At 53.7% G+C, this 27,111-nt stretch overlaps 1 protein-coding gene across 13 annotated transcripts in view; it reads left to right on the forward strand.

The window, feature by feature from the left end:
• The window catches only part of TFDP2 (transcription factor Dp-2), a 184,218-nt gene extending 173,956 nt beyond the window's left edge, over positions 1-10,262 (forward strand). For all 13 annotated transcript variants that reach the window (XM_062213854.1, XM_062213855.1, XM_062213862.1 and 10 more), the window contains 4 exons: positions 1,979-2,130; positions 5,464-5,630; positions 9,805-9,910; positions 10,048-10,262. In XM_062213854.1, coding sequence (XP_062069838.1) covers positions 1,979-2,130; positions 5,464-5,630; positions 9,805-9,910; positions 10,048-10,231 — 609 coding nt within the window. In that variant the 3' untranslated portion in view covers positions 10,232-10,262. The remainder of the gene's footprint in view (positions 1-1,978; positions 2,131-5,463; positions 5,631-9,804; positions 9,911-10,047) is intronic.
• The last annotated feature ends 16,849 nt before the right edge of the window (positions 10,263-27,111 follow it).

A 27,111-nucleotide genomic window follows, 5' to 3' on the forward strand; every position in this document is an offset into this window, starting at 1 on the left:
AAGTCTAGGAGCAGTTTCAAAGATGAGCATTCCAGTAGATGGGAAGAGAGGCCAGGGAGAAGCTCCTTTTCTCGAGTTTGCCATTTCAGCATATTTCCCCTTAATACTAAGTGAATTAAGACATGAATATAAACTAGCCTTAGTTCTTAAGAAACAGAAAATAACGAAGTTAAGAGAGCTTAAGTAATATTTTATAATGATACTGATATTGATTTTTTTTTTTGATAGTGGTTTTTGAAAACACTTCTTAGTAATAGAATAAATTGTACATTCTGGTTTATTAGTAGAGTCAGGGTTCACTTTCTACAGAGACAGTACCTCACCATTTTGAGATAATAGTAATTTTAACCAAACTTCAGTTAAGTCCCAAGATCTACAATAAATAGTCCTGAGCATAAGATTGCTAAGCAGCAGAAAATAACTTGAATTCATGGTGACAGAGAGAGGCTGCGTGACAAGCTAGTGAAAGGGGGTGAACAGCCTTGACTTTGTGAGCTTGTGAAACCATTACCTGTCTCATGAGCAGATGCAGTACCTGGGCTGGGCGAGGTCTTACTGTGACGTTTTACGATGCTTTTGCCCTTTTTAAAGGGTGTGTGCAGGGGCAGGCCTTTGGCATAGTGGTTAAGACACTGTTTGAGGTGCCCAAGTCCCATTTCAGGATGTCTGGGTTTGAGCCCAGCTCCACTTCTTTCCTGTTCCATCTTCCTGCTGAGGTACACCCTAGCAGGTGATAATATTTCAAGAACTTGGGTCCCTGCTGCCCACCTGGAAGACTTGGATTGAGTTTGGGGCTCCTAGCTTCAGCCTGGCCCAACCTCGGCAGTTACAGGGAGTTGGAAAATGAATCAGCAGATGGAAGACCTTGCTGGGTCTGTCTCTTTGCCTTTCAGATAACTTTTTAAAGGGAGGGGGTTGCTTTCTTTGGCTTTTGAGTAACTAAAAATTGGAGCAAAATTCAGAATAAAGATTCAGACCTTAGGGCTAGTATTGTGCAGCCCGTTAACCTGCCACCCATGACGCCAGCATCCCGCATGAGCACGCCAGTTCCATGCTCCACTTCCAATCCAGCTCCCTACTTAAATGTCTGGGAAAGCAGCAGAAGATGGCTCAAGTGCTTGGATCCCTGCCACCTGCGTGACAGACCTGGATGGAGTTCCAGGCTCCTGGCTTTGGCCTGGCCCAGCCTCAGCCATTGTGGCGATTTAGAGAGTGAGCCAGCGCGTAGAAGATCTCTGTGTGTCTTTCCCTGCCTGTGAAACTCTGCCATGACATTTAAAACAAACCAAAGAATGATTCCGGCATCCATCTGTCTTCATCTGGCAGACATCAGGTGGGAGGAGGCTTGGACTGGACTCCAGGCCGCGCCCTCGTGCCCTGTGGGTGCTGAGAATCTCCGTGGCGGTGCCCTAGCGCCACTGTGGCAGTTAGTGGAGGTGGCACTGCAGGGCCCCGGCCCCAGCCCCTAGAGCCAGCCAGAGCAAAACTACGACCTTCTGTTTTATACAGTGAGGATCCAGAGGAAAAAAAAATTTTTTAAATTTGGAAATAAAAGGTTCTTTGGCTTTGAAACACTTGCCTTTCCCAGGTCTAGACGATCTAAAAACCCCGTCAGCCCGTGTTAGGTCAGTGGAGAAGGTGAACTCCGTGGTGTGCCCCTGAGAAGAGCTGCAGCTGCCACATGACTCTCTGCCACGTTGGGAAGATCCTGATCCTGTGGGTGTTGGAAACCACGGGCCCTGTTACTGATATCAGGACCTCAGGCAGCATTTACGTGCCTTGGAATGTATTTGTTGTTGAGTGGGGTCATTCCAATCTGCATGTAGAAATGCTTCATTTTTAATTAATTCCTTCATACAGGTGGGCTGCTTCTTTAAATTTTCAAGTGCTATTTTGCATGCCCTGTGTTAATTCATTTAAAACTCTAACTCACTTGTCCATACTACATTACAGTATTTTTTTCTTTTGATCATTACAGCAAATTGCTTTTAAAAACTTGGTACAAAGAAATCGGCGGAGTGAACAGCAGAACCAGGGCCCTCCAGCACAGAACTCCACCATTCAGCTGCCATTTATAATCATCAACACAAGCAAGAAGACAGTGATAGACTGCAGCATCTCCAGTGACAAGTGAGTGGGGACGTGGGGGCACGCAGGCCTGGCCCCCTGCTGGCGTGCTGTCCTCACATGCACGCCGAAGAGGGGTGCACTCTGTCAGCCGTAGCCCCCCGAGGCTGCCCTGCTGGGGGTGCACAAATCGCCTCCTCAAGCCTAGGAGCTTTCTCCACAGCCGTGCTGTCACGCACCCTCCACGGTCCCCCATCCTGTCCGGGCACTGTGCTGCCTGAGTGACACGCGAGGCCAGGCCTGGGCCCCAGCTGCAATGCACCTCCTGTGTGCAGTGGGTGAGAGCATTGCTGAGGGGCTGTGCCGAGGTGGGGTCCTGATTGTGTCCTGGCATAGGTCATTAGCTCCTGTGTTTTGCCATGTCGCTGTTGTGTGTTCCTGGTTACGCATGGATGGACGTGAACATGCTAGGCACATTCTCTGCCTTTTATTTTTTTTTTTTTTACATATTTTACTAAGATTGATGTAATATTAATATACCTCATAGCAAGTATGAAGTAGCACTTTTCAAATGCAGCATTATTTTGTCCCTTGTGGAACGTCTCTGGCTGTTCCCAGTCTCTTGAGAGGCTGAAGAGTGTGTACGGGCGTGGGGTGAGCCTGGCCCTCGTGTGGCTTGTGCCTCCCACGCTGCCTGCTCCAAAGCTCCACTTCTCAAGAACTGATGGGAGTGCTAGCAGGGCTTCTGCCGCCTCAGCCTTGTTGTGAGGCTTCAACTGGACGATGCTTGTCAGACACTTCACACATGTCAGCTGCTGTGACAAGCGGTCCGGGCTGCCTGGACAGCCGGCATGGCACCTACTGTCTTGTCTTGTCTTTAATTCTTTTAATTTTTTTTAATTCTTTATTTTATTTTATTTTTATTTTTTGTTTATTATAAACCAGTTTTGCAGGTCACAAGGAAATAAAAGGACCATGTACAGCCTTGCAGGAAACAGAGACTATTTTTTACTGTGTCCATATAACCTCAATCACCAAGCATTTTAAAATTTATTTATTTAATTAAAAATGTACGTGAAAGACACAGGGGCAGGTTCAGCCCGGAGGTCCTTAAGTCTGAATTATTATTCATATCCTTGCAGTTTCTTTGCAACAAGTTCTAAAAGGACTGTTAACAATTCTCAGGAAACTGGCCGGCGCCGTGGCTCAACAGGCTAATCCTCCGCCTAGCAGCACCGGCACAATGGGTTCTAGTCCCGGTCGGGGCGCCAGATTCTGTCCCGGTTGCCCCTCTTCCAGGCCAGCTCTCTGCTATGGCCCGGGAGTGCAGTGGAGGATGGCTCAAGTGCTTGGACCCTGCACCCCATGGGAGACCAGGAGAAGCACCTGGCTCCTGCCTTCAGATCAGCGCGGTGTGCTGGCCGCAGTGCACCGGCCGTGGCGGCCATTGGAGGGTGAACCAACGGCAAAGGAAGACCTTTCTCTCTGTCTCTCTCACTGTCCACTCTGCCTGTCAAAAATTAAAAAAAAAAAAGAAAAGAAAAAAAACAATTATCAGGAAACTAAGAATTCTAGAAAATGGTTGACATCTTTTTGAGGAAAAAAATCCCCAAACTTGGCATTTTTAGTTAGTCTCTTTCAAATTAGTCTTTTTTTGGTAGGGGAATTAATGATTCATATCTTCAGTTGTTTAAGTCTAAAAAAGATAGCAGGAAAACCTGGGACCCTTGACACACAGATTATGGCAGCGAGCCCCGAGGCTGGAGCCTGACAAGTGTTCTGTCTCTCCGGGCCACTGGCCCATCCCTTTCCCGGCCTTCCTCCAGCATACGGAAGGCGTTCCTGAGCAGTGTACCTGTTCCTCAAACTGGGTCCCAAACCCGGGCTCTCAGTCACTTTGGGGGGGCAGTCTTTCCTCGCATTGGCCAGGAGGCTTTCCCACAGAGAGGACTGAGTTTATAAAACCTTCTGCTTGGGGCCAGCACTATAGCTCAGCTGGTTAAGCCCCTGCCTATGGTGCCAGCATCCCGTATGGACGCTGTTGAGACCCAACTGCTCCACTTCCCATCCAGTAACGGAGGATGTCCCAAGTGCTTGGGCCCCTGCCCCCACTTGGGAGACCCTGGGGAAGCTCCTGGCTCAGTTGGTGTTGCAGCCATTTGGGGAGTGAACCAGTGGATCTCTCACTGTCACTCTCTTCTCTAACTCTGCCTTTCAAATAAATAAATTAATCTCTTTAAAAAGAAAGAAAAACCATCTGCTTGTGACAGATGCCTGAAACCCTCCCTGAGGCAGGCATCTACTGTGAATATTTTTTGTTCAAAAAAACTTGCTAGTGTACTTTATTCAAATCCATATATTTCGGGACTTTTTGCTTCAAGTTGTCATTTTTATACTGATATAACATAAAGTGTTTCTCCCTCCCATGATTTTAATACGATTTCAGGACAAGTTGAGAATCCCCACTGCCCTGGAGCTTCCCCTGAACTCTGTCCCTGCGGCCGGGGCCTTGGGTGAAGGTGCGGAGGCCCAGTGGCGGACTCAGTGGCCGCGCCCCCTGCAGGCCCCTCTGTGTGGAAGGGTTGTGCTGGGCAGGTGGGCAGCGGGATTGAGAACTTTGCAATGGCAGTGTCTATGACACTTTCTCTTAAGATTTTGCACTCCTTAGCCTATCAAGTTAGGATTCGAGGGTGCTTCAGTTTGTTAAGTCTTCCATATATTGCCCAGCTGAAGTATCCTGTACGGGTGGGTATTTGGCCCAGCAGTTACGATGCCAGTCACGCTGCTGTGTCTCATATCAGATTGTTGGGTTGTGAATCCTGACTCCGACTCCTGACGCCGGCTTCCTGCTAGTGCCGTCTCTGGGAGATGTAGTTGGGTCTCTGCCATCATGTGCTAACTTTGAGTTTCTGGTTCTGGCTTTCTCTGCTTCACATGAATGAATGAGTGAATGAATGAATGAATGAATAAAATGCTGTAGCTAGCACTGAGTCATGAAAATGAAGTAAGCATTCAAAAGATTTTCTTTTTTCTTGAAGCTGATAAGCCAGTTCTCATTCCAAATGTTATTCGTTAAACTAGAAAGACTTATTTTGTGGCAAAGCTGTAGACCATTTTGAAATGTATTGCATTCAGAACAAAACTTCTGATTCCTGCGTGCAACAGCGTTAGGGCTAGTTTATGTCTAGGGAAAGTTGTTTTATTTGGAAAAGCGCTTGCTGTGAGATGTCATTCCCCGAGCACAGCACAATGACTCATTGCTCCAAATGCTGACAGTTTCTGGCCCTGTAGCTGAACTTAGGCCCTCGTTTTCTTGTTTGAAGTAGCTTGTATGAAACTATTCGGACCTCTCCAGTACTAGCAGCAACCCCATACCGACTTTGTTTCCTGATGCAGGTTTGAGTATCTTTTCAATTTTGACAACACCTTTGAGATCCATGACGACATAGAAGTGCTGAAGCGGATGGGCATGTCCTTTGGCCTGGAGTCGGGCAAATGCTCTCTGGAGGATCTGAAACTTGCAAAATCTCTGGTGCCAAAGGCTTTGGAAGGCTACGTCACAGGTATGGTAACAGGCTCACACACCTGCTCCCTGTCAAACCCCAACCTGTTCAAGCTTCTCCCATAGAAAACAGCAGAATTTTAGAGAATCTGTTCTTATGTCCCCAAATTGAGACTTTTAACCCCTTACTAAATACACTTAGGACTCCTCCCAACCACCCCCCCAAATTAGAATAAATACGTCGTTTTCCTAACATTGGGAACTTCCACCTGTGTAGTACAGCATGCGTTAATGGAGATCTAAACTGGCTGACTCATTCATTACTGAGTTTGGCTCCCCAGAGATATCTTTATCTGTTCTTCCCAGCAGTCTGCCTAGAGCCTGGGCAGGGGAGAGCGCTCAGTAAGTGCTCGATGGAGTTGTGAACATCCTTTCTGAGTGCCCTCTGGACCCTTCCAGGGCCACCTAGGGCAGTTTGCAAGAGGAAGTACGTGCCCCTCCGTCCTGCTCTACTGGGCTCCTTTGTTTTCTGTATTGTCTTTCTCTACATAAAAGTCAAAATAGAAAGTTTCAATGTCAGAAAAACAAGGCCAGGATATGGTGAATAGAGCCACGTGCTTTTCTTTTAGAGATACAAGCAAATATGGTAACTGAAAGCAATTTGTTATTGAGGTTTGCCTACTTCTTACCTTTATATGAATGGAATCAGACATATATTCTTTGGTGATTGGATTTTTTTCATTCAACATCATGTTCTTTGAATCCATCCATCCATGCGATTTCATGTAGCTGTTCATTCACACAGTTCTACTTTCCTATCCCGTTACAGTATTAGACTAAAATCACGGTTTGTTCATTTTATTGATAATAAACCTTTAATTTGTTCCTAGTTACTTGATGTTAAAAAAAATCCTGAAAAGGCTGCTTTGAATATTCCTGTAATGTGCCCCGGTGCCTGCCCATATGTAGATGGTTGGGTTGGAGTTGTATGTGTCTTCAGCTTTCCTAGGCAGTGTCAGATCTCAGTATTCTTTTTATCAAATTACACTCTCACACACACAGTATTCTGTTTCCTCAGCTAAGTCTGGAATGGCATCATCACCATTTTTTTAAATAGAGACTTAATTCACATACCATCAAGTATGCTGTTTTAAAATGTACAACCCAGGGATGTTTTCCTGTGTTCCCAGGGTTGGATGGCCATCACCACTATCTAATTCTCGCATTATACCCCTCCCAGAAGAAACTCCACGCCCATAAGCAGTCACTCCCTTGGCACCCAGCGGTGCACTCTCTGCCATTGTGGATTTGTTTCTGTGGATTTCGTATGAATGGAATTGTGCAGGCTGTGACCTGTTGTGTCTGTCTTCATTCACGGAGCCTGGCGTTTTCAAGGCTCGCCCTGGCTGCAGCGTGTATCAGCTCCTTATTTTTTATTACCGAGTAGCGTTCCATTGGGTGGCAATGCCACACTTTGTGTATGCATTCAGTTGGCAGTTGGCAGACATTTGGATTGTTCCCAGTTTGGGGTTACTTCCAGTGATGTTGCTGTGGACGATTTTATACAAGTTCTTATGTGAACAAGTTTTCAGTTTTGTTGGGCAAATACCTAGGAAATGCCCTACTGTTTTTCATGTCACAGTACTGCCAGCAATGTGTGAGAGTTCTAGTTTCTTAATGTACTTCACACTGGTTGCTTGGGCTGTCTGTAGTGACAGTGTCCTGGTGGCCGTGAAGTGCTGTCTCACTGTGGATGTGCCTTTCCCTGGCGATGGAGGGTGTGGAGCATCTTGTCACGTGCTACTGTCCACTTGAATACCTTCCTTGAAGATCCATCTCTTCAGACCTTTGCCTTCTTTTTGAGTTACTTAGTAGAGAGTCTACAAGTATGGTTGGAAGTAGAAACACCATGTTTTGCATGTTCTGTCACTGAGATACTTTTCACTAACTCAGAAGTCTTCAGAATTGTTCTAATTCCTGTGTCATGTACTCTGCGGATATAGTTTGAACATATAAATTTTTTTGCCTTTGTTTCCTCCTGTTTCCTTCCTATGTAAGTACTGCCGCTTAGAGTTTCACCTCATTTTTTAAGACCATCTTAATATTAGTTCTAAGTTGTATTAAATATAAACAGAAAGGTAGCTTTCATTTTGTTTTGTTTTATGGCTTTGGCCCTTTGCTTACACAGAAGAGTCTGTTGGTTGAGCTCTGGTTTCTGTTGGATTTCATCCTTAAATTGGCACCGTCCACCTCCCGCAAATGTGACCCCGTCCCTCCTTGCCCTTTAGCCAGCCCCACCAAGTCTCCACTGTGCGCCTTTCCCTGCACGCTGCCTGGCGCGAGGCCTGCCCGATGCACTGGCAGCCCAGCGGAGGCCGAATAAAGGGCTGACTCAATAAATCACGAGGAGTTTATTTTAGCTGATTCCCAGTGAAAAGGCTCGGTGCGGCCAGGCGGGCTCTGTGGTTTGATCTCACCGTGACCTCATCTGCAGACTGGGACACAGATTTGGGTCGTTCAGAGGCAGAAGCGTGTGGCGTCAGTGTTGAAGGCTCTTGGGTGAGAATGTGAGAGCCATTGTGTAGCTCCTGCGATCATGTGAAAGAAGCGTGGGATTTCCACGTCCATTGTGAGGAGAAAATGGAATGTGTTGTGTTCATAAACAGTAAATAGCTGTGTTCTGACAGGAAGTTTCCAGAGTTCCGTATATGGATTAATATTCAGCACAGGACTCCGGCTTTAATTTCATCTTCTTGTATAGACTTGTTCTTTTTAAATGTGTTTCACATCTGCTATTCCTCTCAGAACTGAAGTTCTTTTTTTTTTCTGTTTTGCCCCCCACAGCTGCTGTAGTTAGCCTGGGAAGAAAAAGTTTCAAAAGATCATCCTAAAATTAACGAAGTCACTCAGTGTACACCTTACCTACATGGGAAAGGCCTCTCACTCGGTTAGAGTTCCCAGTCCCTGGTGTCTTGTTCCTTTCTTTTCTTTTGGCGCAGTAATTACGAAAACTTGATGGAATAAAATAAATAAAACGTTATTTTGGCAAATTACATTTTCTTAGGATATGCTCAAGCGTACCTTACAGTGTAAGTTAGAGCCTTTTTTTTGGAAGGGCATTTATAGTGTATCTACCACCTGTTTCTTAAAGACACTGTTCCAGGAAACTCTAACTCAGTAACATTTAGATCTTCTGTTTTCTTGTTCCTGCCTTCTTTGAGCTGATATTCTAGATAACTATTAAGAAAAATGACAGTAAGAATAGGTCAGTATTGCAGTAGGAAAAACGTGATATATGTATTGGGGGCAATAGGATTGCAAAGATATACTTAATGTAGACACAAACAGTAACATCTGTGTCACCCTCATCAGAGGCATGACAGTGCTGAAAACATGACCTTTTAAAATCAGAGCCAGCCGGCGCCACGGCTCACCAGGCTAATTCTCCGCCTTGCGGCGCCGGCACACCGGGTTCTAGTCCCGGTCGGGGCACCGATCCTGTCCCAGTTGCCCCTCTTCCAGGCCTGCTCTCTGCTGTGGCCAGGGAGTGCAGTGGAGGATGGCCCAAGTCCTTGGGCCCTGCACCCCATGGGAGACCAGGATAAGCACCTGGCTCCTGGCTTTGGATCAGCGCGGTGTGCCGGCCGCAGCGCGCCTACCGCGGCGGCCATTGGAGGGTGAACCAACGGCAAAAGGAAGACCTTTCTCTCTGTCTCTCTCTCACTGTCCACTCTGCCTGTCAAAAAATAATAAATAAATAAATAAATAAAATCAGAGCCAGCTTGAGCTGTAGAGCAAAGAGCACGAGGAGCAAACTTGCCAGGAGGAAGAATAGATTTGTGCTGACTCAGCATTGAGTTCTCGTTCCTGCGTGGCCCGCAGCAGGGGTCCTCCCTACCTGAGGATTTCCAAGTTGATGTTCACTTTCTCCATTGCTGGCCGGGGCCATGAGCACCACAGTCAAGGCCTTTGCCGGTGAGGATAGCAGGTGGCCAGATCTGGCAGTGGTTGTTTCCATTTGACTTCTGTCTCCCGATGGTGGTCTGCCTTCCTGTATGGTTTCTCCTGCTCTTCGGTTCTAGACATTTTTTTTTTCCTTCCTTGGAGATGAGGACACCTGGGTCTTCCCTGGGGCAGGATTGTCTGTGTCGTCAGGCACAGCCTGTCCCTGGCCTCTGGGCTGCCCCAGGGCCGCCAGCACCCTCATGTTCTGTTCTGTTCTGTTCTTCCTTTAGACATCTCCACGGGTCCCGCTTGGTTACATCAGGGACTTCTGCTGAACTCCACCCAGGCCGTCTCCAGCTTGGACCTGACCCCAGGGGCCGCCTTGCCGCAGTCGAGGTGAGTGTCTCGTGCCAGGTGCCAGGGTCCGGCCAGGGCTGTGTCGCCGGTGCTCCCCCTTCCTGTTTCGATGCCCGCGTTGCGCACCACTGTTCATGGCACGTTCGTAAACCTGTGTGTTTCTGATTGTTCGCTAGCGTGAGCCAGGGCTTGTGCTTGGATGCTGAAGTGGCCTTGGCGACCGGGCAGCTGCTCGCCCCCCACAGCCAGCAGTCCAGCAGCGCCGCCTCTCACTGCTCCGAATCCCGAGGGGAGACCCCCTGCTCCTTCAACGACGAAGATGAGGAAGACGACGAGGAGGATTCCTCCTCCCCCGAATAAAGACAGGAGAAAACCCGCGTTTTTAATCTGCGATGCTCGTGTGTGTTTAGTGTGAGCTCTTGTTTCTGGAATGATTGCTTCAGTCTTTGCCATTGTTTGCACTGTGTGTGCAGTGACAACTAGCGAAACACGATAAGCCAACCCCACGGAGGCCGGGATGCTTGAAACGACTGCTGACGCGGCGTGGCCGCCTGCTCCTCTGCCCAGGGCCCAGGGCGGCCGGTGCCAGGGCAGCCCCAGCCCGCCCGGCGAGCCGGCGGAGGGGCAGACCCCACAGAAATGGCAGGCGAAGGGAGCGCCTGCCTTCTGTGAGGAGGGGCTGCTGTGTGCCCCCTCCCCCACACCTGGGGACTCCTTGTCAGCCTTGAGCTTGCTCCAAGGAGCCCTTGCTGCCGCCCCTGTTTCTCTCGCCTTCCCGCCTGGCGGCCCGCAGCAGAAGGGGACAAGGGTGGTGCTGGGAGGTGCAGACGGCAGTCCCTGTGGCCTCCGGAGCACAGGCTGGGCTGCTGAACTAGGGAGAGTAGCCGAGGTGCTTGACGCATCCGCTGCCTTAGCCAGCTTCTAGAAAGGAGCGCGCGCTGATTCTTAGTGACGTTTAGCATAATTTATAGTGAAATAAATGACCATTATTAGCCAATGCATTGGTGCATAGAATTGAGTAGGGCTAATTCTGGGAGCAACACTAGAACAGCGTTTCCACGTGCATTAAATGCTGCCGGCACTGCCTGTCGCCAGCTTTCTAGATCCCGAGTTTTCCAGAGCAGGCAGCTGCACCTGCAGTGTTCATCAGAGCTGTGCCTTTCGTACAGCTCTTCCTTCAGAGCAGAAGGAAGAAGCAGACCCCCGAGCGGGCTGCTTGCCTCCAGCCCCTGCGGCAGTTCTGTGGGTTCCACCAGCGTGCAATCTGGGAGAATGAACCAAGTGTCCCGACTTTTGTCTTAAAGGCTATTGCAAGAATATGAACAGCAGTGTGTTCTTGTACATGTCACCTTTCTTTCCCATTTCCACTCATCACAAGGACCTTACTAGATTTAGCCCCGGGTAAATCGCATTTTGAAGCAGCCGGCTGCCGAGTGTTTGCGTGGAGGACGGTGAGCACCGTGGGTGATTGGCCATTTCGCCGTGTTGTTTCTTAGCGCTGTTTCTTCGCCAAAGATGCCTGCGGGCAGTCGGTGCTCCGGTGCTGCTGCGTGCACGGAGCCCTGTCCCTCTGAGCAGAGGGGAGTGGGGGTGGCTTGGCTTCACATTACCGCCTTGAAGAGGAGCCCTGAGAGCGGGGAGGTTCACCCTGAGTTTTGCTGGAGTCAGGGATTTGCCCCGAGGTTGTGCTTGGGCGCCGTGCTGGGCCCAGATTGCTGCTTTCCTGTCTCCCTGTGCAGGTGCGGGCTCTGTGCCGCAGTGCCTTCCTGGAGTTCCACCTCTGTGCCCGAAGTGGCCTTGTAACGTTTTAGCCAGGCCACCCCAACTGACAGCCGGGCATGTGGAAGTTCAGAGATCAGAAATGAGCCTCAGCGCAGACTCGGCATGGCAGGGGCCTGGAAGGTAGCGGCCGTCGTTGGCGCCTCCTGTCTCGGCCTGGGTTCTGAGCCCAGGCCGTGCCAGCAGGGCCTGCAGTGCTGCCCTGGAGTCTGAGCCGCAGGAAAATGGGACTAAATTCCAGTCCTGCCTTCCCAAACCACAGCCTTTCTCATCCCCGCGCTTTGGGGGGGTCCCCGCAGTGCCCCAGGGAGACCAACAGCAACAGCTTCCTGTTCTGTCTGTGAAGCATGGAGCCGCAGATGCCAAGACCATGTCAGAATGTGAGATGCATGCGTGGATGGTAGTGCTGCTCCAGCCCCTGGCCCAGTCCTTGCTGGAGTGCCGAGGCCGCTCTGCGGTCTGCCTTCTCCCCTCTCTGCCCTCTGGCTCTGCCGTGGAGTGCTGTGCGCTCCATCCAGTGCACACTTTCAAAGGGCAGGCGGCCGGAGGCTCTGCCGCCTGGTGCGGCCCCAGCTGTGGAGGCGTGGTGTTGGGTGGAAGTGGCCTCCGCCCTCAGGGATACGTGGGGGTGCTAAGGGCCCCTGGCAGGGTGCCACCACCAAGGCCACCCCGCCTCGTGCTGGTGTGAAACCTCCCTGGAAAAAACAAGGAAAGGAGGCTTAGGCCAGGCCCCGCGGTGGCGCCGTGTCTCCCTAGGTGTGCTCCTGGGGGTCTGAGTGAGGATCTTGTGGTCACAAGCTCCAGGTTCCCAGGTAGGACTAGCCCTCAGGCTCCGTGTGTACCCACAAAGCCTCCACCTACCCCAGGGGCGGTTCGTGCCACTCGGCCTCTCGCCCCTTCGCCCCTCTCAGCACACACGCAGGAGGTGCCCGGGCCTGTGTGTTTGACCCTTAGTGCCAGGGCAGTACTGCCCCCTACCCCCAGTGCCTGCCGGCCTCCCTGCAGCATCCCCCGTGGCCAGAGCGGTGTCAGGGAATGTACACCTTGTGCCTTAAGGTCACCGAGGGCCTGGGACAGGGCAGGAGGGGAGGGGCTGGCACAGGTAGCCATACCACTGCCCTGAGCACCCTGGACAGTGGCTACGTGTTCCGCATGCCCCAAACAGGCGGCGGGACACCTTCACAGCTCTGCAGTTTGACCAGGGGGAAGCCGTCACTGTGCACATTGGGCAAGAGTCAGCCCCGCCAACACCTCGGACTCTGCCCGTCACCGAACCCGGACTCTGGCTGTTTGGGTCATGGCGCGTGGTCAGACAGGGTGGACGGGTAGGGGAGTGAGGTAGCAGAGGAGACCTGCCCCGGGCAATTTCCGCCCAACCACACCCGGAGAGAGGAGCCTGTGTGGCCTTACAAATGTTTACTCTCGAGGCCCCTTTACACACCTGTCTCCCTGCGTCCCTGTGACAGCGACCTCAGCCCCGGGCTGCCTTCCCGTGAGTGTGGGTGGCGTAGCGAGCACAAACGCTGCATGGCTCAGTGAGTACTGGGGAGCCGCCCAGTGGGGGTTGGTAGAGCTGTGAGGGCCGAACCTTCTGCTGGGGACACAGGTGCTCCCGGGCAGCGTGCTGAGTGCCTCGTGCTGCGGGAAACGTGGGCGTGATGTGGCGGTGGGGTGAGGCTGCTCTCGCCGACAAATGGCCTCTGACAGAGTGACATGGGTCCTGTCTCGGTGCAGACAGATGCGTGTACTGTCTTGAAGAGGCCACTCTGTCCCGTAACACACGCCCATAGAGCCCTGCTGTTGCAGGTCCGGGCGCACATTTTGGAGTGTGTTAAGGAACTTGGAAGACTTAACAGGATACCAAGCCCAGTTACCAGCAGTACCCATAAATCAAGAGAAGATTCTAGTAAGCCCACGAGGTTCTTCTCATTGCTCACTTCCTTTTGTTTACACAGCAAAAGTGATTAGTGGTAGAGTTTTTCTACCTGATTCCTAAGTTGGGCACATAAGAACCTGGTTTTGCACTGGTCGAAGATAATCTGCATTTGAGCTGGCGTTAGTGAAGCTAAGAAAAGAGTTTCCCAAATGGTTTTCCCATTGTCCTGCACCGCAGGATGATGACCGGGAATGGGAATTTTTGGAAGCCCGCCATGCGAGCCGGGAGTCTGCACACGCTCAGAAGTGTGCGTCCCGGCCCTGGCGCAGGCGCCGTGGCGTCCTCAGCCTCGCACTCAGCCAGATGCCATCCCACACACGGGAGAGGCCGGGGGTGGGGTGGGGGGTGTTGCCCAAGAGTTTGCCTTTGAAAAAAAAACAATGCGAGCTGAATGCCCACATGAATTACAACACTTCTCAGGAAACAGCCCCTTTGCTTAACCAAAATATCTACCACCACCTCTGGGATCCATCTTCCCCACATATGTGCTAAGGAAGAAAAAGTGGGGTACACAAAACCTCCGCCCTGTGCCCGTGCCCCTGGGTCCCTTCGTGGCAGACGTCTGTTCACTGTGGTCCCGAAACCGGAGACGGGCATGTTCACACGTCACGTGCATCACCCCAGGCAAAGTGTCCTCACGGGGCCTTGGCGGGAAAGGCCTATTGCATTCAGTGCCCCCCTGACCCCTGCTGTCCCAGGAGCCTGGACCCGGGCCCCCCTGCCAGCAGCTGCCTTGGAAGCCAGCATAGCTTAAACACAAGGGGCAGACTCGCCCCTTCTCCCCTGGCCTCATTAAAGCGTGAAGCAGGCCCAGGGCTGTCTCCCCTGGGAGGGCCAGGTCGCCCTGTAGAAGCCATGCTGTCACCCCAGTCCCTGCATCCGTCCTCGGAGTCACCCGGTCAGCTACAGTGTCAGCCGTGGCCTCCTGACTGAAGTCCCCGGGCTGGGACCCTGCTGGGGAGAAGCGTGCCCCTCTACAGCAAGGAGTGCTTCCATTGGCCAGTGGGTGGGGGCCCGTGGGGTGAGTGGCCAGCTGACCCTTCCCAGGCCAGCCTGGCTTGGGTCGGGGACAAGTGTGAACCCCGAAAGGAAACGCCCCCAGGCGTGTGCCACTTTGTCATGCTGCACCACAGACACCTGCTGTCCGTGCCAGGCGTCATCAGACATGGCCTGGTCATTGCTCCCATGCAGCCTGGGTCTCTGCCAGCCAATTGCTGGGACAAAGCTGCTCTGGCCCCATCGCCCTGTGTCAGCTTCGGCCTCTCGGTGTCCTGAGAAACAGCCACCAGCTGTCCCGTGGCTCTGGCTGCCCAGGAGGCCTCGGGCACTGGGGACCACGTCTCCGCTGTCCCCTCCTCCAGGGACCTCCTATACCTCCCTTGGCTTCCGGACAGAAAAGAAACGGCTCTGAGCCCAGATCTCCAGTTTGCTCACCTCTCGTTTGAAGGCCTTTGCCCTGACCGTGCGCATTTAAGTTTTCCTTCCAGAAAATACAGTTCTGCTTTTTCTGCATGGTGGTGCCGTGTGCTTTCAGCAGTTTAAGAGGAAAATGCGTTCACCACGTTTGACTTGCCTAGCATAGACTCTGTTAGACTGAAGTTCCTAGCCAACATGTTATATTATTTTGTAGTATCTCAAACTTTGTAAATAAATTCCATTATTTTTATATATGAAAATTTTATAGAAGAGCTATTTCTGTATACTTAATTATTCCTGGGTGTTCTGACATCACTCCCAATGGATAAGGTACCAGACCTGAGCACGCACGCCCTCCTGGGCTGTTTCCGGGACCACCTGCAGTGGAATGGACTGTGGGGCCTCCAGCTTTGGCCTTCCAGGGACCCCTGCGGACACTGGATCGTGGAGCCCGGGAAGCTGTCGGTTTAGTCAGCAGACACATGGTTCTGTCTGTCATAAAGCATATCTCTGTCCAGCCTGGAAGATTGAAAGGAGGAAAGAAAAAGCATCTGAAATGAGTGTACATTGTGCTTGAGAAAAAAAAAATGTATCAGACTGTTTTGTGATTTGAATGATATGTAACATACAAAAGAGTAAAAGGTTTAAAATAATGCCGGCCTCATTATTAGCGGGCTGTCGGGGGGAGGGCAGATGCTGTGGTGCCCACCCCTATTTAGGACCAAGACCCCCTTCCCCAGCCTCGTCTCCCTAGGAATGACCCTCAGACAGGCCCTGCCCTGCAGCCCGGGGTGGCCGAAGGTGGGCCCCGCTTTCGGGCAGCTGCGTCCGCTGCAGCGTGGCTCGGCTCCCTGCACGCCATCCCACCTCCCCCACCGGCTGCGTGCTGTTCCAGAGCATTCCCCGGTGTGCGCCACCTGCCCCCCTGTGCCGGGCATACACATCAGGTATTCAACACTGTTCTTTCTCGGTCCTGCACGAAGCTGACGAGGAAAGTGGACTTAAAAGAGCCTGCGTTATTTTGGTGCAGGAGTTCTTGAAATCCATGCATGGTTTTTTCATAATTGTATGTTCCACCTTTTGTGGGAGAAAAAAATTTGCAACAACAACAACAAAAAATCCCCTCGTCATTTTAATTTGATTTTTCCGTGAACTTTCTCAAGTACCTTCGTGTGATCTTCTAAAGACCGCTGTAGAAGCCAACAGCAGGGAGAAATGTCCTGAAACACTCGCCCTACCCACAGTTTCTAGGGAAGTTGCTTTCCACCACGTCGGCGTCAGAACAGCTCAGCGGGGAATACAGAAAGCCGCGCCCAGCTTGCTGGAACAGAGGAGCCGGCATTACCTAGGTCCCCGCCTCTCCTCTGAACAGGTGCACGTGGCTCCCGGGCCAGGTGATGCTCCAGCTCGCGCCTGGGGACACAGCTTTCTGTGTTCCCGCAGGCACTCACGTGTGTTAACACCCAGGAAGGAAAGTTCTCATGTGGGTTCAGTAGACCAGGCGAGGTGGCGAGCCTGAGCTGTCCCTGGGTGCTCTGTTCCTTCTTGGTGCCTCCTACGAGGGGCCATGTGGTCAAGGTGTCCGAGGACAGCCATTTGCCCACATCCCATATCCCGGTGCCTGGATTCGAGCCCTGATTTCCACTTCTGATCACAGCTTCCTATTAACGTGTACCCTAGGAGGCAGCAGGTGATGGCTCGAGTCACTGGATTTCTGCCACCCACATGAGTCGCCGGCTCCTTGTTTGGCCTGGCGGCCCAGCCCTGGCTGTTGTGGGCACTTGGGGAGTGAATCAGTGGATGGGAGGTTCTCTCTCCCTTCCCAGTCAAGTAAAATGAAAATAAATTCTAATTAAAAAAAAAAAAATGTGCTCTTGTGGCCCTGTGGGGAACACTGTGGTGACCATTGGCAGGGTCACAGGTAGCCCTGGGCACACTGTTGTCCAGGGGAGGTGTCTGCAGAGCCCAGTGTCTCTGAGCCAAATGTGGCTCCGGGGTCAAAGCCCAGGTTGAAGACCCAGGCCTGAGCCGAGAGGATCTGACCGGTGGTCAGCTTGCTCTGCCCATTCCCCGCCTCGAACAGCTGCCCCTGTGGCCCCCCCATTGTTCTCCTGCCCTCTGGGTGTCTGGTGGCAGGTGTCCACCTGCCCTCTGGGTGTCTGGTGGTAGGCTCCACCGTCATTCTGGCCGTGGGTGATGCCCTAAGCGCTAAGCCCTCTTCCGGAGAGGCCTTCCCAGCCTTGCCTGAAATCTTGTTACACTGAAGCACTCTGCGGGAAAGCAAGTCCGTAGGCAGGCTGGTGACGCCAGTCCCATTTCATGCAGGGAGTTTGTCAGAGCCACTTTCTCCCTCTCGTGTAAGTCACTGGCATGGTTGCCGTGGGGCATAGTGACCATCTGTCTGGTCCCCCTCCCAGCTCAGGAGGTGCCGGCTTGCAATTGGAAATTGTGAGGAGGCTGTGCTGATACAGCAGCGGTGGTCCTGGAAGTACTGTCTCCATGGATTCATTTTCAAGTTTTGCTAACATACGCTCATGGGGCCGGCGCTGCGGCATAGTGGGTAAAGCCACTGCCTGCGGTGATGGCATCCCATATGGGTACAGGTTCGAGTCCCAGCTGCTCCACTTCCAATCCAGCTCCCTGCTAATGGCCTGGGAAAGCAGCGGAGGATGGCCCAAGACCCTGGGCCCCTGCCACCCATATGGGAAACTTGGATGAAGTTCCTTGCCCCTGGCTTCATTGAGCGCTCCCCAGGCACATTAGCAGGCAGCTGGTTCAAAGCACAGAACAGCCAGGACTACACCCCAGTACTTGGATGGGGGATGCAAGCATCCCAATGGCAGTTTAACCCCCTGCTCCACAGTACCCAACCCCTCAATTTTATTTATTTACTGAGAGGCAGACAGAACATTCCCATCTGTTGTTTTACTGCCCAAATGCTCACAATGGCCGGGCCTGGGCTTGGGCCAGAGCTGGGAGAGAGGAACTCGATTCCTGTCTCCTCCTGTGTGGCAGGAGCCCTCGCTGCTGCCTCCCAGAGTCTGCACTGGCAGAACGCTGCAGTCAGGAACCACAGCCGGGACTTGGAGCTAGGCACCGGTGTGGGAATGAGGCTAAATGTCTGCTCCCAAGGTAGGTTTTTATTTTTATTTTTTTATTTGAAAAAGCAGAGAAAGAGAAATGGAGAGAGGTCTTCATCTGCTGGTTTGTGGTGGAATGAGAAGGCCATGCCAAGATGGCCACTGGCAACGGAGCCTGCCTGGCAACAGGCTGTGATTGGATGGCTTCAGAAACCACATGACAATGGAGCCTGCCTGGCAACAGGCTGTGATTGGATGGCTTCAGAAACTGCCTGGCAACAGGCTGTGATTGGTTAGGGCATAAACTGCCCCTTGGCCGGATTGGCTGCCTCAGCTATATAAGCTGCTGTACCAACTGATATAAACGAGTCTGAAGGCTGCTTGCCTCAGGCCTGCTTTCAGCCAGCTCCCAGGGTCTGTGTGGTGACTCCGTGCCTCTTGCCCCCACCATGCTCCTCTCAGAACAAATCCACAGCAACACTGGTTCACTTGCCAAATGCCTGCACCAGCCAGGGCTAGGCCAGGCCCAGGCTAGGACCTGGGAACTCCGTCAGGGTCTCACACATGGCTGGCAGGGGACAGTCATCTGCTGCTTCCCAGGTACACATTAACAGCAAACTCGGGCTCTCAAGTATAGGATGCAGACATCCCAAGCAGGGTGTTAACTTCTGTGCTAGATTCCCATCCAAAGAATGACATTTTTATTTTAGTAAATGCTCTCAGAAACTTATTTTTTAAAAGGTCACAGAGAGAAAGAGGAGACCAACAGAGAGAAATCTTCCATACTCTGGTTCAGTCCCAGTGGCTGCAACGGGCCAAAGCCAGGAACCAGGAGCTTCATCAGCATCTCCCACATGGGTGCAGGGGCCCATGGACTTGGGCCATTTGCTGCTTTCCCAGACACATTAACAGGGAGCTGGATCAGAAGTGAAGCAGGGGGCTGGCGCTGTGGCATAGCAGTTAAAGCCGCCACCTGCAGTGCCGGCATCCCAAATGGGCACCAGTTCGAGACCTGGCTGCTCCACTTCCGATCCAGTTCTCTGCTATGGCCTGGGAAAGCAGTAGAAGATGGCCCAAGTGCTTGGGCCCCTACACCCACGTGGGAGACTCAGAAGAGGCTCCTGGCTCCTGGCTCCTGGCTTCGGATCCCTGCAGCTCCAGCCGTTGCAGCCATCTGGGGAGTGAACCAGCAGATGGAAGCCCTTACTCTCTCTGCCTCTGCCTCTCTGTAACTCTGCCTTTCAAATAAATGAATAAACCTTAAAAAAAAAAAAAGTGAAGCAGCCAGGACTTGAACTGGCGCCAATATGGGATTCTGGCTTTGTAGGTGGCGGCTTTATCCGCTACACCACAGCAGCAGCACCAGAAATTATTCTTGAGAACAAACATCTCTGCTAAAGGCTTTTGAAAGAACGCATCACTGAGCACCGTTTCCTCCGGGGTCCTCGGCACCCCCACAGCCTCTTGTCCTCCCCAGGAGGCAGGCAGGCCAGGGCCATGCGAGTGGCTGCCTGCTGCTGGCACCCCACTTGCCGTGGCCTGGCGGCAGGGCAGGGAAACTGGCAGCTTCCAAAACCCCGGCTGGATTCCCGATGCGGGGCGCAGGGGCCCAGCGCTTGTTCATAAGCAACACCAGAGAAAAGACATTTCTAAACTCCATGGGTCAGGATCCCTTCCACAAGGGCAGCCGCGCCCTGCGCCCGGAGCCATGTCTACACAGCGAGGTTCCCGGAGCCTGCAGGGCAGAGCCAGAGCCGGCTGCAGGGATGGCCGAGGGAGGCAGGTGCCCGCCGGGGCAGGCTGGGGCTGCTCCCAGTCACGACAAGACAGCTGCAGAAGCAGAGGGGCAGGAGGATTGCAACACCACATCCCCCGGGAGCCTGCCTGTCGGCGGGGAGTCCGCGGGGCTGCTGCTCCCGGGACCAGGAGGGAGGTGGGAGGCGGTGTAGCCGCCGCCGGGTGAAAGCAGTTGGGGAACAGGAGCGTGGTCTCCTTCTCTTGTGCTGTTTAGGTTTTTGTTTGCAAGACTCAACAAATCAGCCCTTAGAGGCCCTGACAGAGCGGAGGTTCTGGTGGGGATAAGCCCACGGTGGCAGCGGGCAGTGCGCTCACTGGATGCCCTTCGACGCCACCCTCTGGGAAGCCCTAGCCGCCATCTCGTTACGTTTGTAGAAGCATGTGTGTGAGCACCAAATTCCCGTGTCAAATCCTCATTTTTTCTGTAGGATCTTACCATGCTCAGTAAGCAGTATTTTTTTTTTTTTTTTGACAGGCAGAGTGGACAGTGAGAGAGAGAGACAGAGAGAAAGGTCTTCCTTTGCCATTGGTTCACCCTCCAATGGTTGCCGCCGTAGCGCGCTGCGGCCGGCGCACCGCGCCGATCCGATGGCAGGAGCCAGGTGCTTATCCTGGTTTCCCATGGGGTGCAGGGCCCAAGGACTTGGGCCATCCTCCACTGCACTCCCTGGCCACAGCAGAGAGCTGGCCTGGAAGAGGGGCAACCGGGACAGGATCGGTGCCCCGACCGGGACTAGAACCCGGTGTGCCGGCGCTGCAAGGCGGAGGATTAGCCTAGTGAGCTGCGGCGCCGGCTAGTAAACAGTATTAGGGGCCAGTATTGTCGTTAGCTGGTTAAGCCGCCACCACCAGCAGTGCCGGCATCCCATATGGGCACCAGTTCAAATTCCAGCTGCTCCTCTTCTGATCCAGCTCTCTGCTATGGCCTGGGAAAGCAGTAGAAGATGGCCCAAGTGCTTGGGCCCCTGCACCCACTTGGGAGACCCGGAAGAGGCTCCTGGCTCCCGGCTTCGGCCTGGTCCAGCCTTGGCCTTTTCAGAGTGAACCAGTAGATGGAAGATCTTTCTCTGTCTCTAGGCCCCCTCTGTGACTCTGGCTTTCAAATAAGTAAAAAAGCTTTTTTAAAAAAATAAGCAGTGTTAGAGCCAACTCTAGAGTGACGGTCTGTCATTTTCTTAGCAAATGTTTTTTTCTTTTGATGAGACAGACACAGCTGCCATCTGCTGGCCCACTCCCCACCCGCCCACAATGGCTGGGCTTGGGCCTGGCCGGAGCAGCAGCCAGAAACCCAATCCATGGCTCCTGTGGGGAGGTGGGGGCTGATTCTTTTTTTTTTTTTTAAATTAATTTATTTGAAAGAGTTAGAGAGAGAGGAGAGGCAGAAAGAGAGAGAGAATCTTCCATCTGAAGGTTCACTCCCCAGATGGCCGCAGTGGCCAGAGCTGCGCTGATCCGAAGCCAGGAGCTTCTTCCGGGTCCCCCAGGCCTGGAAGATGGCCCCAGGACTTGGGCCATCTTCCCCTGCCTTCCTAGGCCATAGCAGAGAGTTGGATGGGAAGTGGAGCATGCCCATGTGGGATGCCGGCGCTTCAGGCCAGGGCATTAACCTGCTGCGCCACAGCGTCAGCCCCAAGGGGACTGATTCTTGAGCCATCACCTGCTGCCTCCCCAGGGCTGCGTGTGCTGGGAGCTGGAGTCCAGAGCTGGCGCTTGAACCTAGGGACTCCCATGGGGGACGTGGGCATCTTACCGGTAGGCCAGGTGCCCAACCCAGGGCGGATTTTGAAGTGAGAAACACAAGCCCCTCGGTGGGGCCCAGCAGGGACGCCATCCTGCCCTCTCCCTGTGGGTGGGGCCCAGCAGGGATGCCGTCCTGCCCTCTCCCTGTGGCGAGCTCCCAAGAGTGCAGTGCGGGTTGCGGGATTTGTGAAGGGCTGTGGCTGGATCATCGCCCGGGGGGGTGCCGGGCAGGTTGCAGGTGTACACAAGCAGTGCCCGACCGCCCAAGAATTCTCAGGCTTAACCGCCAAGGCTAGGCCAGCAAATGAAAATCTTCAGCTCTCAGAAGTCAGGCATCCTCAAAGCAGCTCGCAGTCTGCGGCGTGGTGGCTATCGGTGAGCTTTCCTATCAGTGGAGGCCCTGGTACCTGCCTGATAGGTCATCCCCACACGGCTGCCCCGTGGCCGGGCCTGCTCCCCAGCCACTCTCCCTGTCCAAGTCCATTCCAGCCACAGCCACGGGATTTTCCCAGCCTGCAGTGGGGCCGCCAGTTACCAGCAGCAAACAAGACCTGCCTACCTGCCCCTCCCGAGCGGGGGAGGGGTGCGGTTAGCGGTGTCATTACAGATGGATGGCTAAGAGCTAGACTGAGAAGTTCCAATGTCCAGACGAGTGGAGACTTGTCCCCAGGAGCTTGGGCGTTGGAGAGGGTTAGTGACCACCCCAGGGCTGCACACAGCCCGTCACTTGGGTGGTAGAGAGGGTCAGTGACCACCCCAGGGCTGCACACAGCCCATCATTTGCCAAGAAAGGCTCGCACCTGGGTTCTAGCTGCAGTGCTGCCCCCGCTGACCTTGGCGTCCAGGGAGAAACAGCCCCTCTGTGTCTGGGCCGCAGCCATGGCCCCAGGCACGAGTCCTGGAGGCCTGTCACTCACCCAACTCCCATCCTTAAGTTCTAAGTTGAGTTTGAGCCCTCTCTTTTAAAAGGCGAGTGGAGGGGCCAGCATCCTATATGGGCACCGGTTGGAGTCCGGGCTGCTCCACTGCTGATCCAGCTCCCTGCTAATGCGCCTGGGAAATCAGTGGAGGATGGCCCAAGACCCCTGCGTCCATGTGGGAGACTCAGATGACGATCCTGGCTCCCGGCTCCTGGCTTTGGTCTTGCCCAGCTTCTGCCATTGCGGCTATTCTGGGGAGTGAACCAGTGGATGGAAGATCTCTCTCTCCCTATCGCTGCCTTTCAAATAAATGAAATCTTAAAAAAAAAAAAAAATACAGAGCACAGAGCACAGGAACACACACACAAGCCCGGAGCAGGCTGCCCTCTGAGGCATCCAGCCCCCCGAATCTAGGCGAGCGGGCAGGGGAGGGTCCATGTCGCCTCCTTCCTCCCGGCAGCCTGATCTTGCCCTTTGACTCAGTTTCACTGCTGCCTCTGGGGAGCAAAGCGTTCAGCCTCCCATTTGCAAGCTGTCTTTGGCAGGACAGTCCTCCAGTACCCCTGAGGCGGTCTCTCAGGCTGGCATCGGCTCCAGAGGCCGTGGCACTGTGTGCACGTGGGCCTGGGTGAAGGACGCCTACGGCCAGAGCAAGCCGGCACAGGGAGGAGAGTGCTAGTATGTTTCCAAACAACGGATCTCCTTTAGCGGTGACTAAAATAGATAGAACTCGAATTGCCAGGCACTAGTCTAAGCACTTAACCCTATTTTACAAACAAAAGTCTTGAGAAACAGAGGCTAAGTTATTGCCCAAGGTCATAGCCTTAGCAAGGGGAACACAAAGGATCTACAGCCGGCCAGTCTAGCTCCAGACTGCTAACTTATGACTCAGCAGCACCAGGCCTCTCCCCGGTGGCCTGCAGACGCGGACCGTGGACGGCTTAAGTTCCACACAGGCCAGTGTGTGGCACAGCAGGTTAGGCCACTGCTTGCATGCGCTGGCATCTCCCATCGGAGCACCAGTTCTAGTCCTGGCTTCGCCGCTTCTGATCCAGCTCCCTGCTAATGCGCCTGGGAAAGCAGCACACGGCGGCCCATTGCTTGGGCCCCTGCATCCAAGTGGGAGACTAGGACAGAGTTCCATCGCTGGCTGTTCCAGGTACATGGGGAGCAAACCAGCACGTGGAAGCGCCCCCACCCCTTCCTCACCCATCACTCTGCCATTCCAATACATTTTTTTTTCTTTAAAAAAAAAAAAAAAAGTTCCACAGACAAATGTCTTATTGGCAGAGTTGTGGGCAGGAGTGGGAGGCGATGCATTCTCTGGGTGCTGAAGGGACCACGGCCAGCTCTGAGATGTCACCCCTGGGAAGTGCAGAGTGACAGCTGCATGGAAGGGCCCTGCAGCTCCCGCGGGTGGTGATGGAGGTGGCAGGGGTTCTCCGAGTCTCTTCCGTTCGGCCCCGCTTGGCAGCCCCTCTCCAGGTGGCAGCAAGACAGCCCCCAGCAGCTGTAGGGACCTCACCGCCCTCCTGCCCAGGGCACTGCCAGGTCCTGGGGTTTGCCCTCCGGGGCTGCGTCTGGGGCACATGCCCAGTCCGAAGCGATCACTAGACCTGGGCCACCCATGCCAAGAAACTGGGTGCTTGTGGCAGTGTCACCTGCACCAGGCGGGAACATCCAGGTGCTGACGGCCTGGCGGGCGTGGGCAGGGCAGGCAGGCTTGCTGGAGGACCCTCAATAAGCAGAGCGTCAAGCCTGGCAGCCCCGGATAGAGCTCCTACAGACAGCAGGCTTCCCAACAGCGAGCTGAAATGATGCAATGTGGGGACGGCGGGCCCAGAGCAGGAGGCGGAGTTTCCAGGGCCCCCGGCTGTGCCGTCCTCATGCTGCCCGTGGGGCGAACCGTCAATTCCGAGGGAAAGCCCTAAGGAACCGGAGCAGTTCCTGTGGCCAGAATCAGTACAGCCAGAGGCAGAGGCAATTTGAGTGCCTGGGACTGAAGAATGTTCAAGGAGGCACTGCTGGTGAGGGGAGGAGGCCAAAGGCCACTGCAGGAATGGACGGTCTACGGCTGAGAAACACACACACACACACACACACTTCAGCCTCGCACAACACAAGGGATCGGGTCTGAACGAACACGGCCCAGCCGAGGGCCCAGCCCAGGCAGGGTGTCAGGCCAGAGGGGAGGCCTTGTGCTGCATTTCCCTAGGGTGAGCGGGTAGTGGAAGCGGAGGGGCGTGTCTGGCCAGTGGGGGTGGGGACAGGCAGAGCCCCCTGCAGCAGGAGGGGACGCAGGGCCCTACCACTTCCTCAGAGAAGAGGACCGCTCATTTTAGAGGCCTGGCTAAAAATCGCTGCATATATTATAATTTGAAAATAGGACTCATTTATTATTGTAATTACTCATCCACTTGAGAGCCAGGGTTCACTCCCCAAATGCCCAGAACAGCCAGGCCTGGGCCAGTCCGAAGCCAGCAGTGCCATCTGGGTCTCCCACATCTGCAGCAGAGACCCAAGTACTTGGGCCATCAACTGCTGTCCAGCCCCAGCCACTGCAGCCATTTGGGGAGTGAACCAGCAGATGGAAAACCTGCCTTTCAAATAAAAAAATAAACGTCTTGGGGCCAACGCTGTGGCTCAGCGGGTTAACGCCCTGGCCTGAAGTGCTGGCATCCCATATGGGCGCCGGTTCTAGTCCTGGCTGCTCCCTCTTCCAGTCCAGCTCTCTGCTGATGGCCTGGGAAGGCAGTGGAGGATGGCCCTGTACCTGCGTGGGAGACCCGGAGGAAGCTCCTGTCTCCTGGCTTTGGATCGGCGCAGCTCTGGCCGTTGCGGCCATCTGGGGAGTGAACCAGTGGATGGAAGACCTCTCTCTGTCTCTACCTCTCTGTGACTCTGCCTGTCAAATAAATAAATCTTTAAAAATAAATAAACATCTTATAAAAAATTATGATACCAGGGCTGGCGTGGTGCAGCTGGTTAAACTGCTGCCTGCAACACCAGCATCCCATATGGGCACAGGTTCAAGTCTCAGCTGCTCCACTTCCAATCCAGTTCCATGCTAATGAGCTTGGGAAAGCACTGGAAGATGGCCCACGTGCTTGGGCCCCTGCTACCCATGTGGGAGATCTGGAAGAAGCTCCTGGCTCCTGACTCCTGGCTTTGGCCTGGTCCAACTCCAGCCATTGCGACCATGTAGGGAGTGAAACAGCAGATGGAAGATCTCTGTAATTCTGCCTTTTGAATAAATAAATTTTTTAAATTACCAGCTATCTAGTGGCCTAGAGCATGGTGAGGCCCAGGAGGGTCTTCTGAGGTCTCAGGGCTGGGCTGGGCTCTCGAACTTCTGGATATTTGGCTTCCAAACTCACCAGGGCTGGCAGAGTGCGACGACTCCTGGGTGTCCAAGGCTCCTCAAGCTTAGATCCCACTGTGCCTCAGGCTCCCATAGTCACACGGGGGTCCCCTAAGTTATTCAGGAGAATCTCCTTTGCCGTATATAACCATAGGTATGACACCAGGTGTCCAGATTCATGGGGACCAAAATCCTGCCCACCACAGCGGCCATCAGGAGCCCAAGTCCCTGTATTTGCCTCACTGGTTCTTCCTCCCCAGCTGTTCTGTCCCACAGGGCCGTTACCCACCTTCCACGGGAGAGCGTGTGAGGATGCACCTGACTGTGTAGGACACTCCTCCCTTTCTTTTTTAATTTTTTGACAGGCAGAGTTAGTGAGAGAAAGGCAGAGAGACAGGTCTTCTTTCTGCTGGTTCACCCCCAAAATGGCCACTGCGGCCAGCGCTGCGCTGATCCGAAGCCAGGAGCCAGGTGCTTCTCCTGGTCTCCCATGGGGTGCAGGGCCCAAGCACTTGAGCCATCCTCCACTGCCTTCCCGGGCCATAGCAGAGAGCTGGCCTGGAAGAGGAGCAACCAGGATAGAATCCGGTGCCCCAACCGGGACTAGAACCTGGTGTGCCGGCGCCGCAAGCGGAGGATTAGCCTAGTGAGCCGCGGCGCCACCCCTCCCTTTCCACACCACCCCCACTTGTTCTGTCACCCGCAGAGAAGCACTGCAGGAACAGGCTGATGCTGAAAATGTGGTGCCCTCACCTCCCTCGGCTGACGCTCTGCGGGACACGTGGTGCCCTGGAGACGCGTGGGCGTTGCGGGGCCTCCTGGGGCTCTGAGGCTCTTGTGCCCAGGTTGGGGCACAACTGCAGCACTCACACTCCTCCCAGACCCCTACGCCAGTGGGCGGAGGTCACGTCTTCACCCGATCCCCGGTGAGTGACAGCCGGGCACCAGCAGGTCACCAGTCAGATCCAGCTGAAGGCAGGCCCTTCAGCCCCCCACGGCGGCACACTAGTCTGAGACCCTTACCAATTCATGCTTTCTGTTCCTCATGCCTGAAATACCAGCCTTTACTAGTCTTGACTCCCAGCTGAAACATGAATCTAACCTCAACGGACAAAACCCTGCCACATCTGATAATGGTCAAAGCCTACGCTACACGTTTCTGAGAGCAGATACAAAAATCACTCGTACAATGTTCTGAAGGTTGAAACATG

This window comes from Lepus europaeus, chromosome 2, assembly GCF_033115175.1.
Source record: "Lepus europaeus isolate LE1 chromosome 2, mLepTim1.pri, whole genome shotgun sequence".
In the NCBI taxonomy this organism is placed as follows: Eukaryota; Metazoa; Chordata; class Mammalia; order Lagomorpha; family Leporidae; genus Lepus; species Lepus europaeus.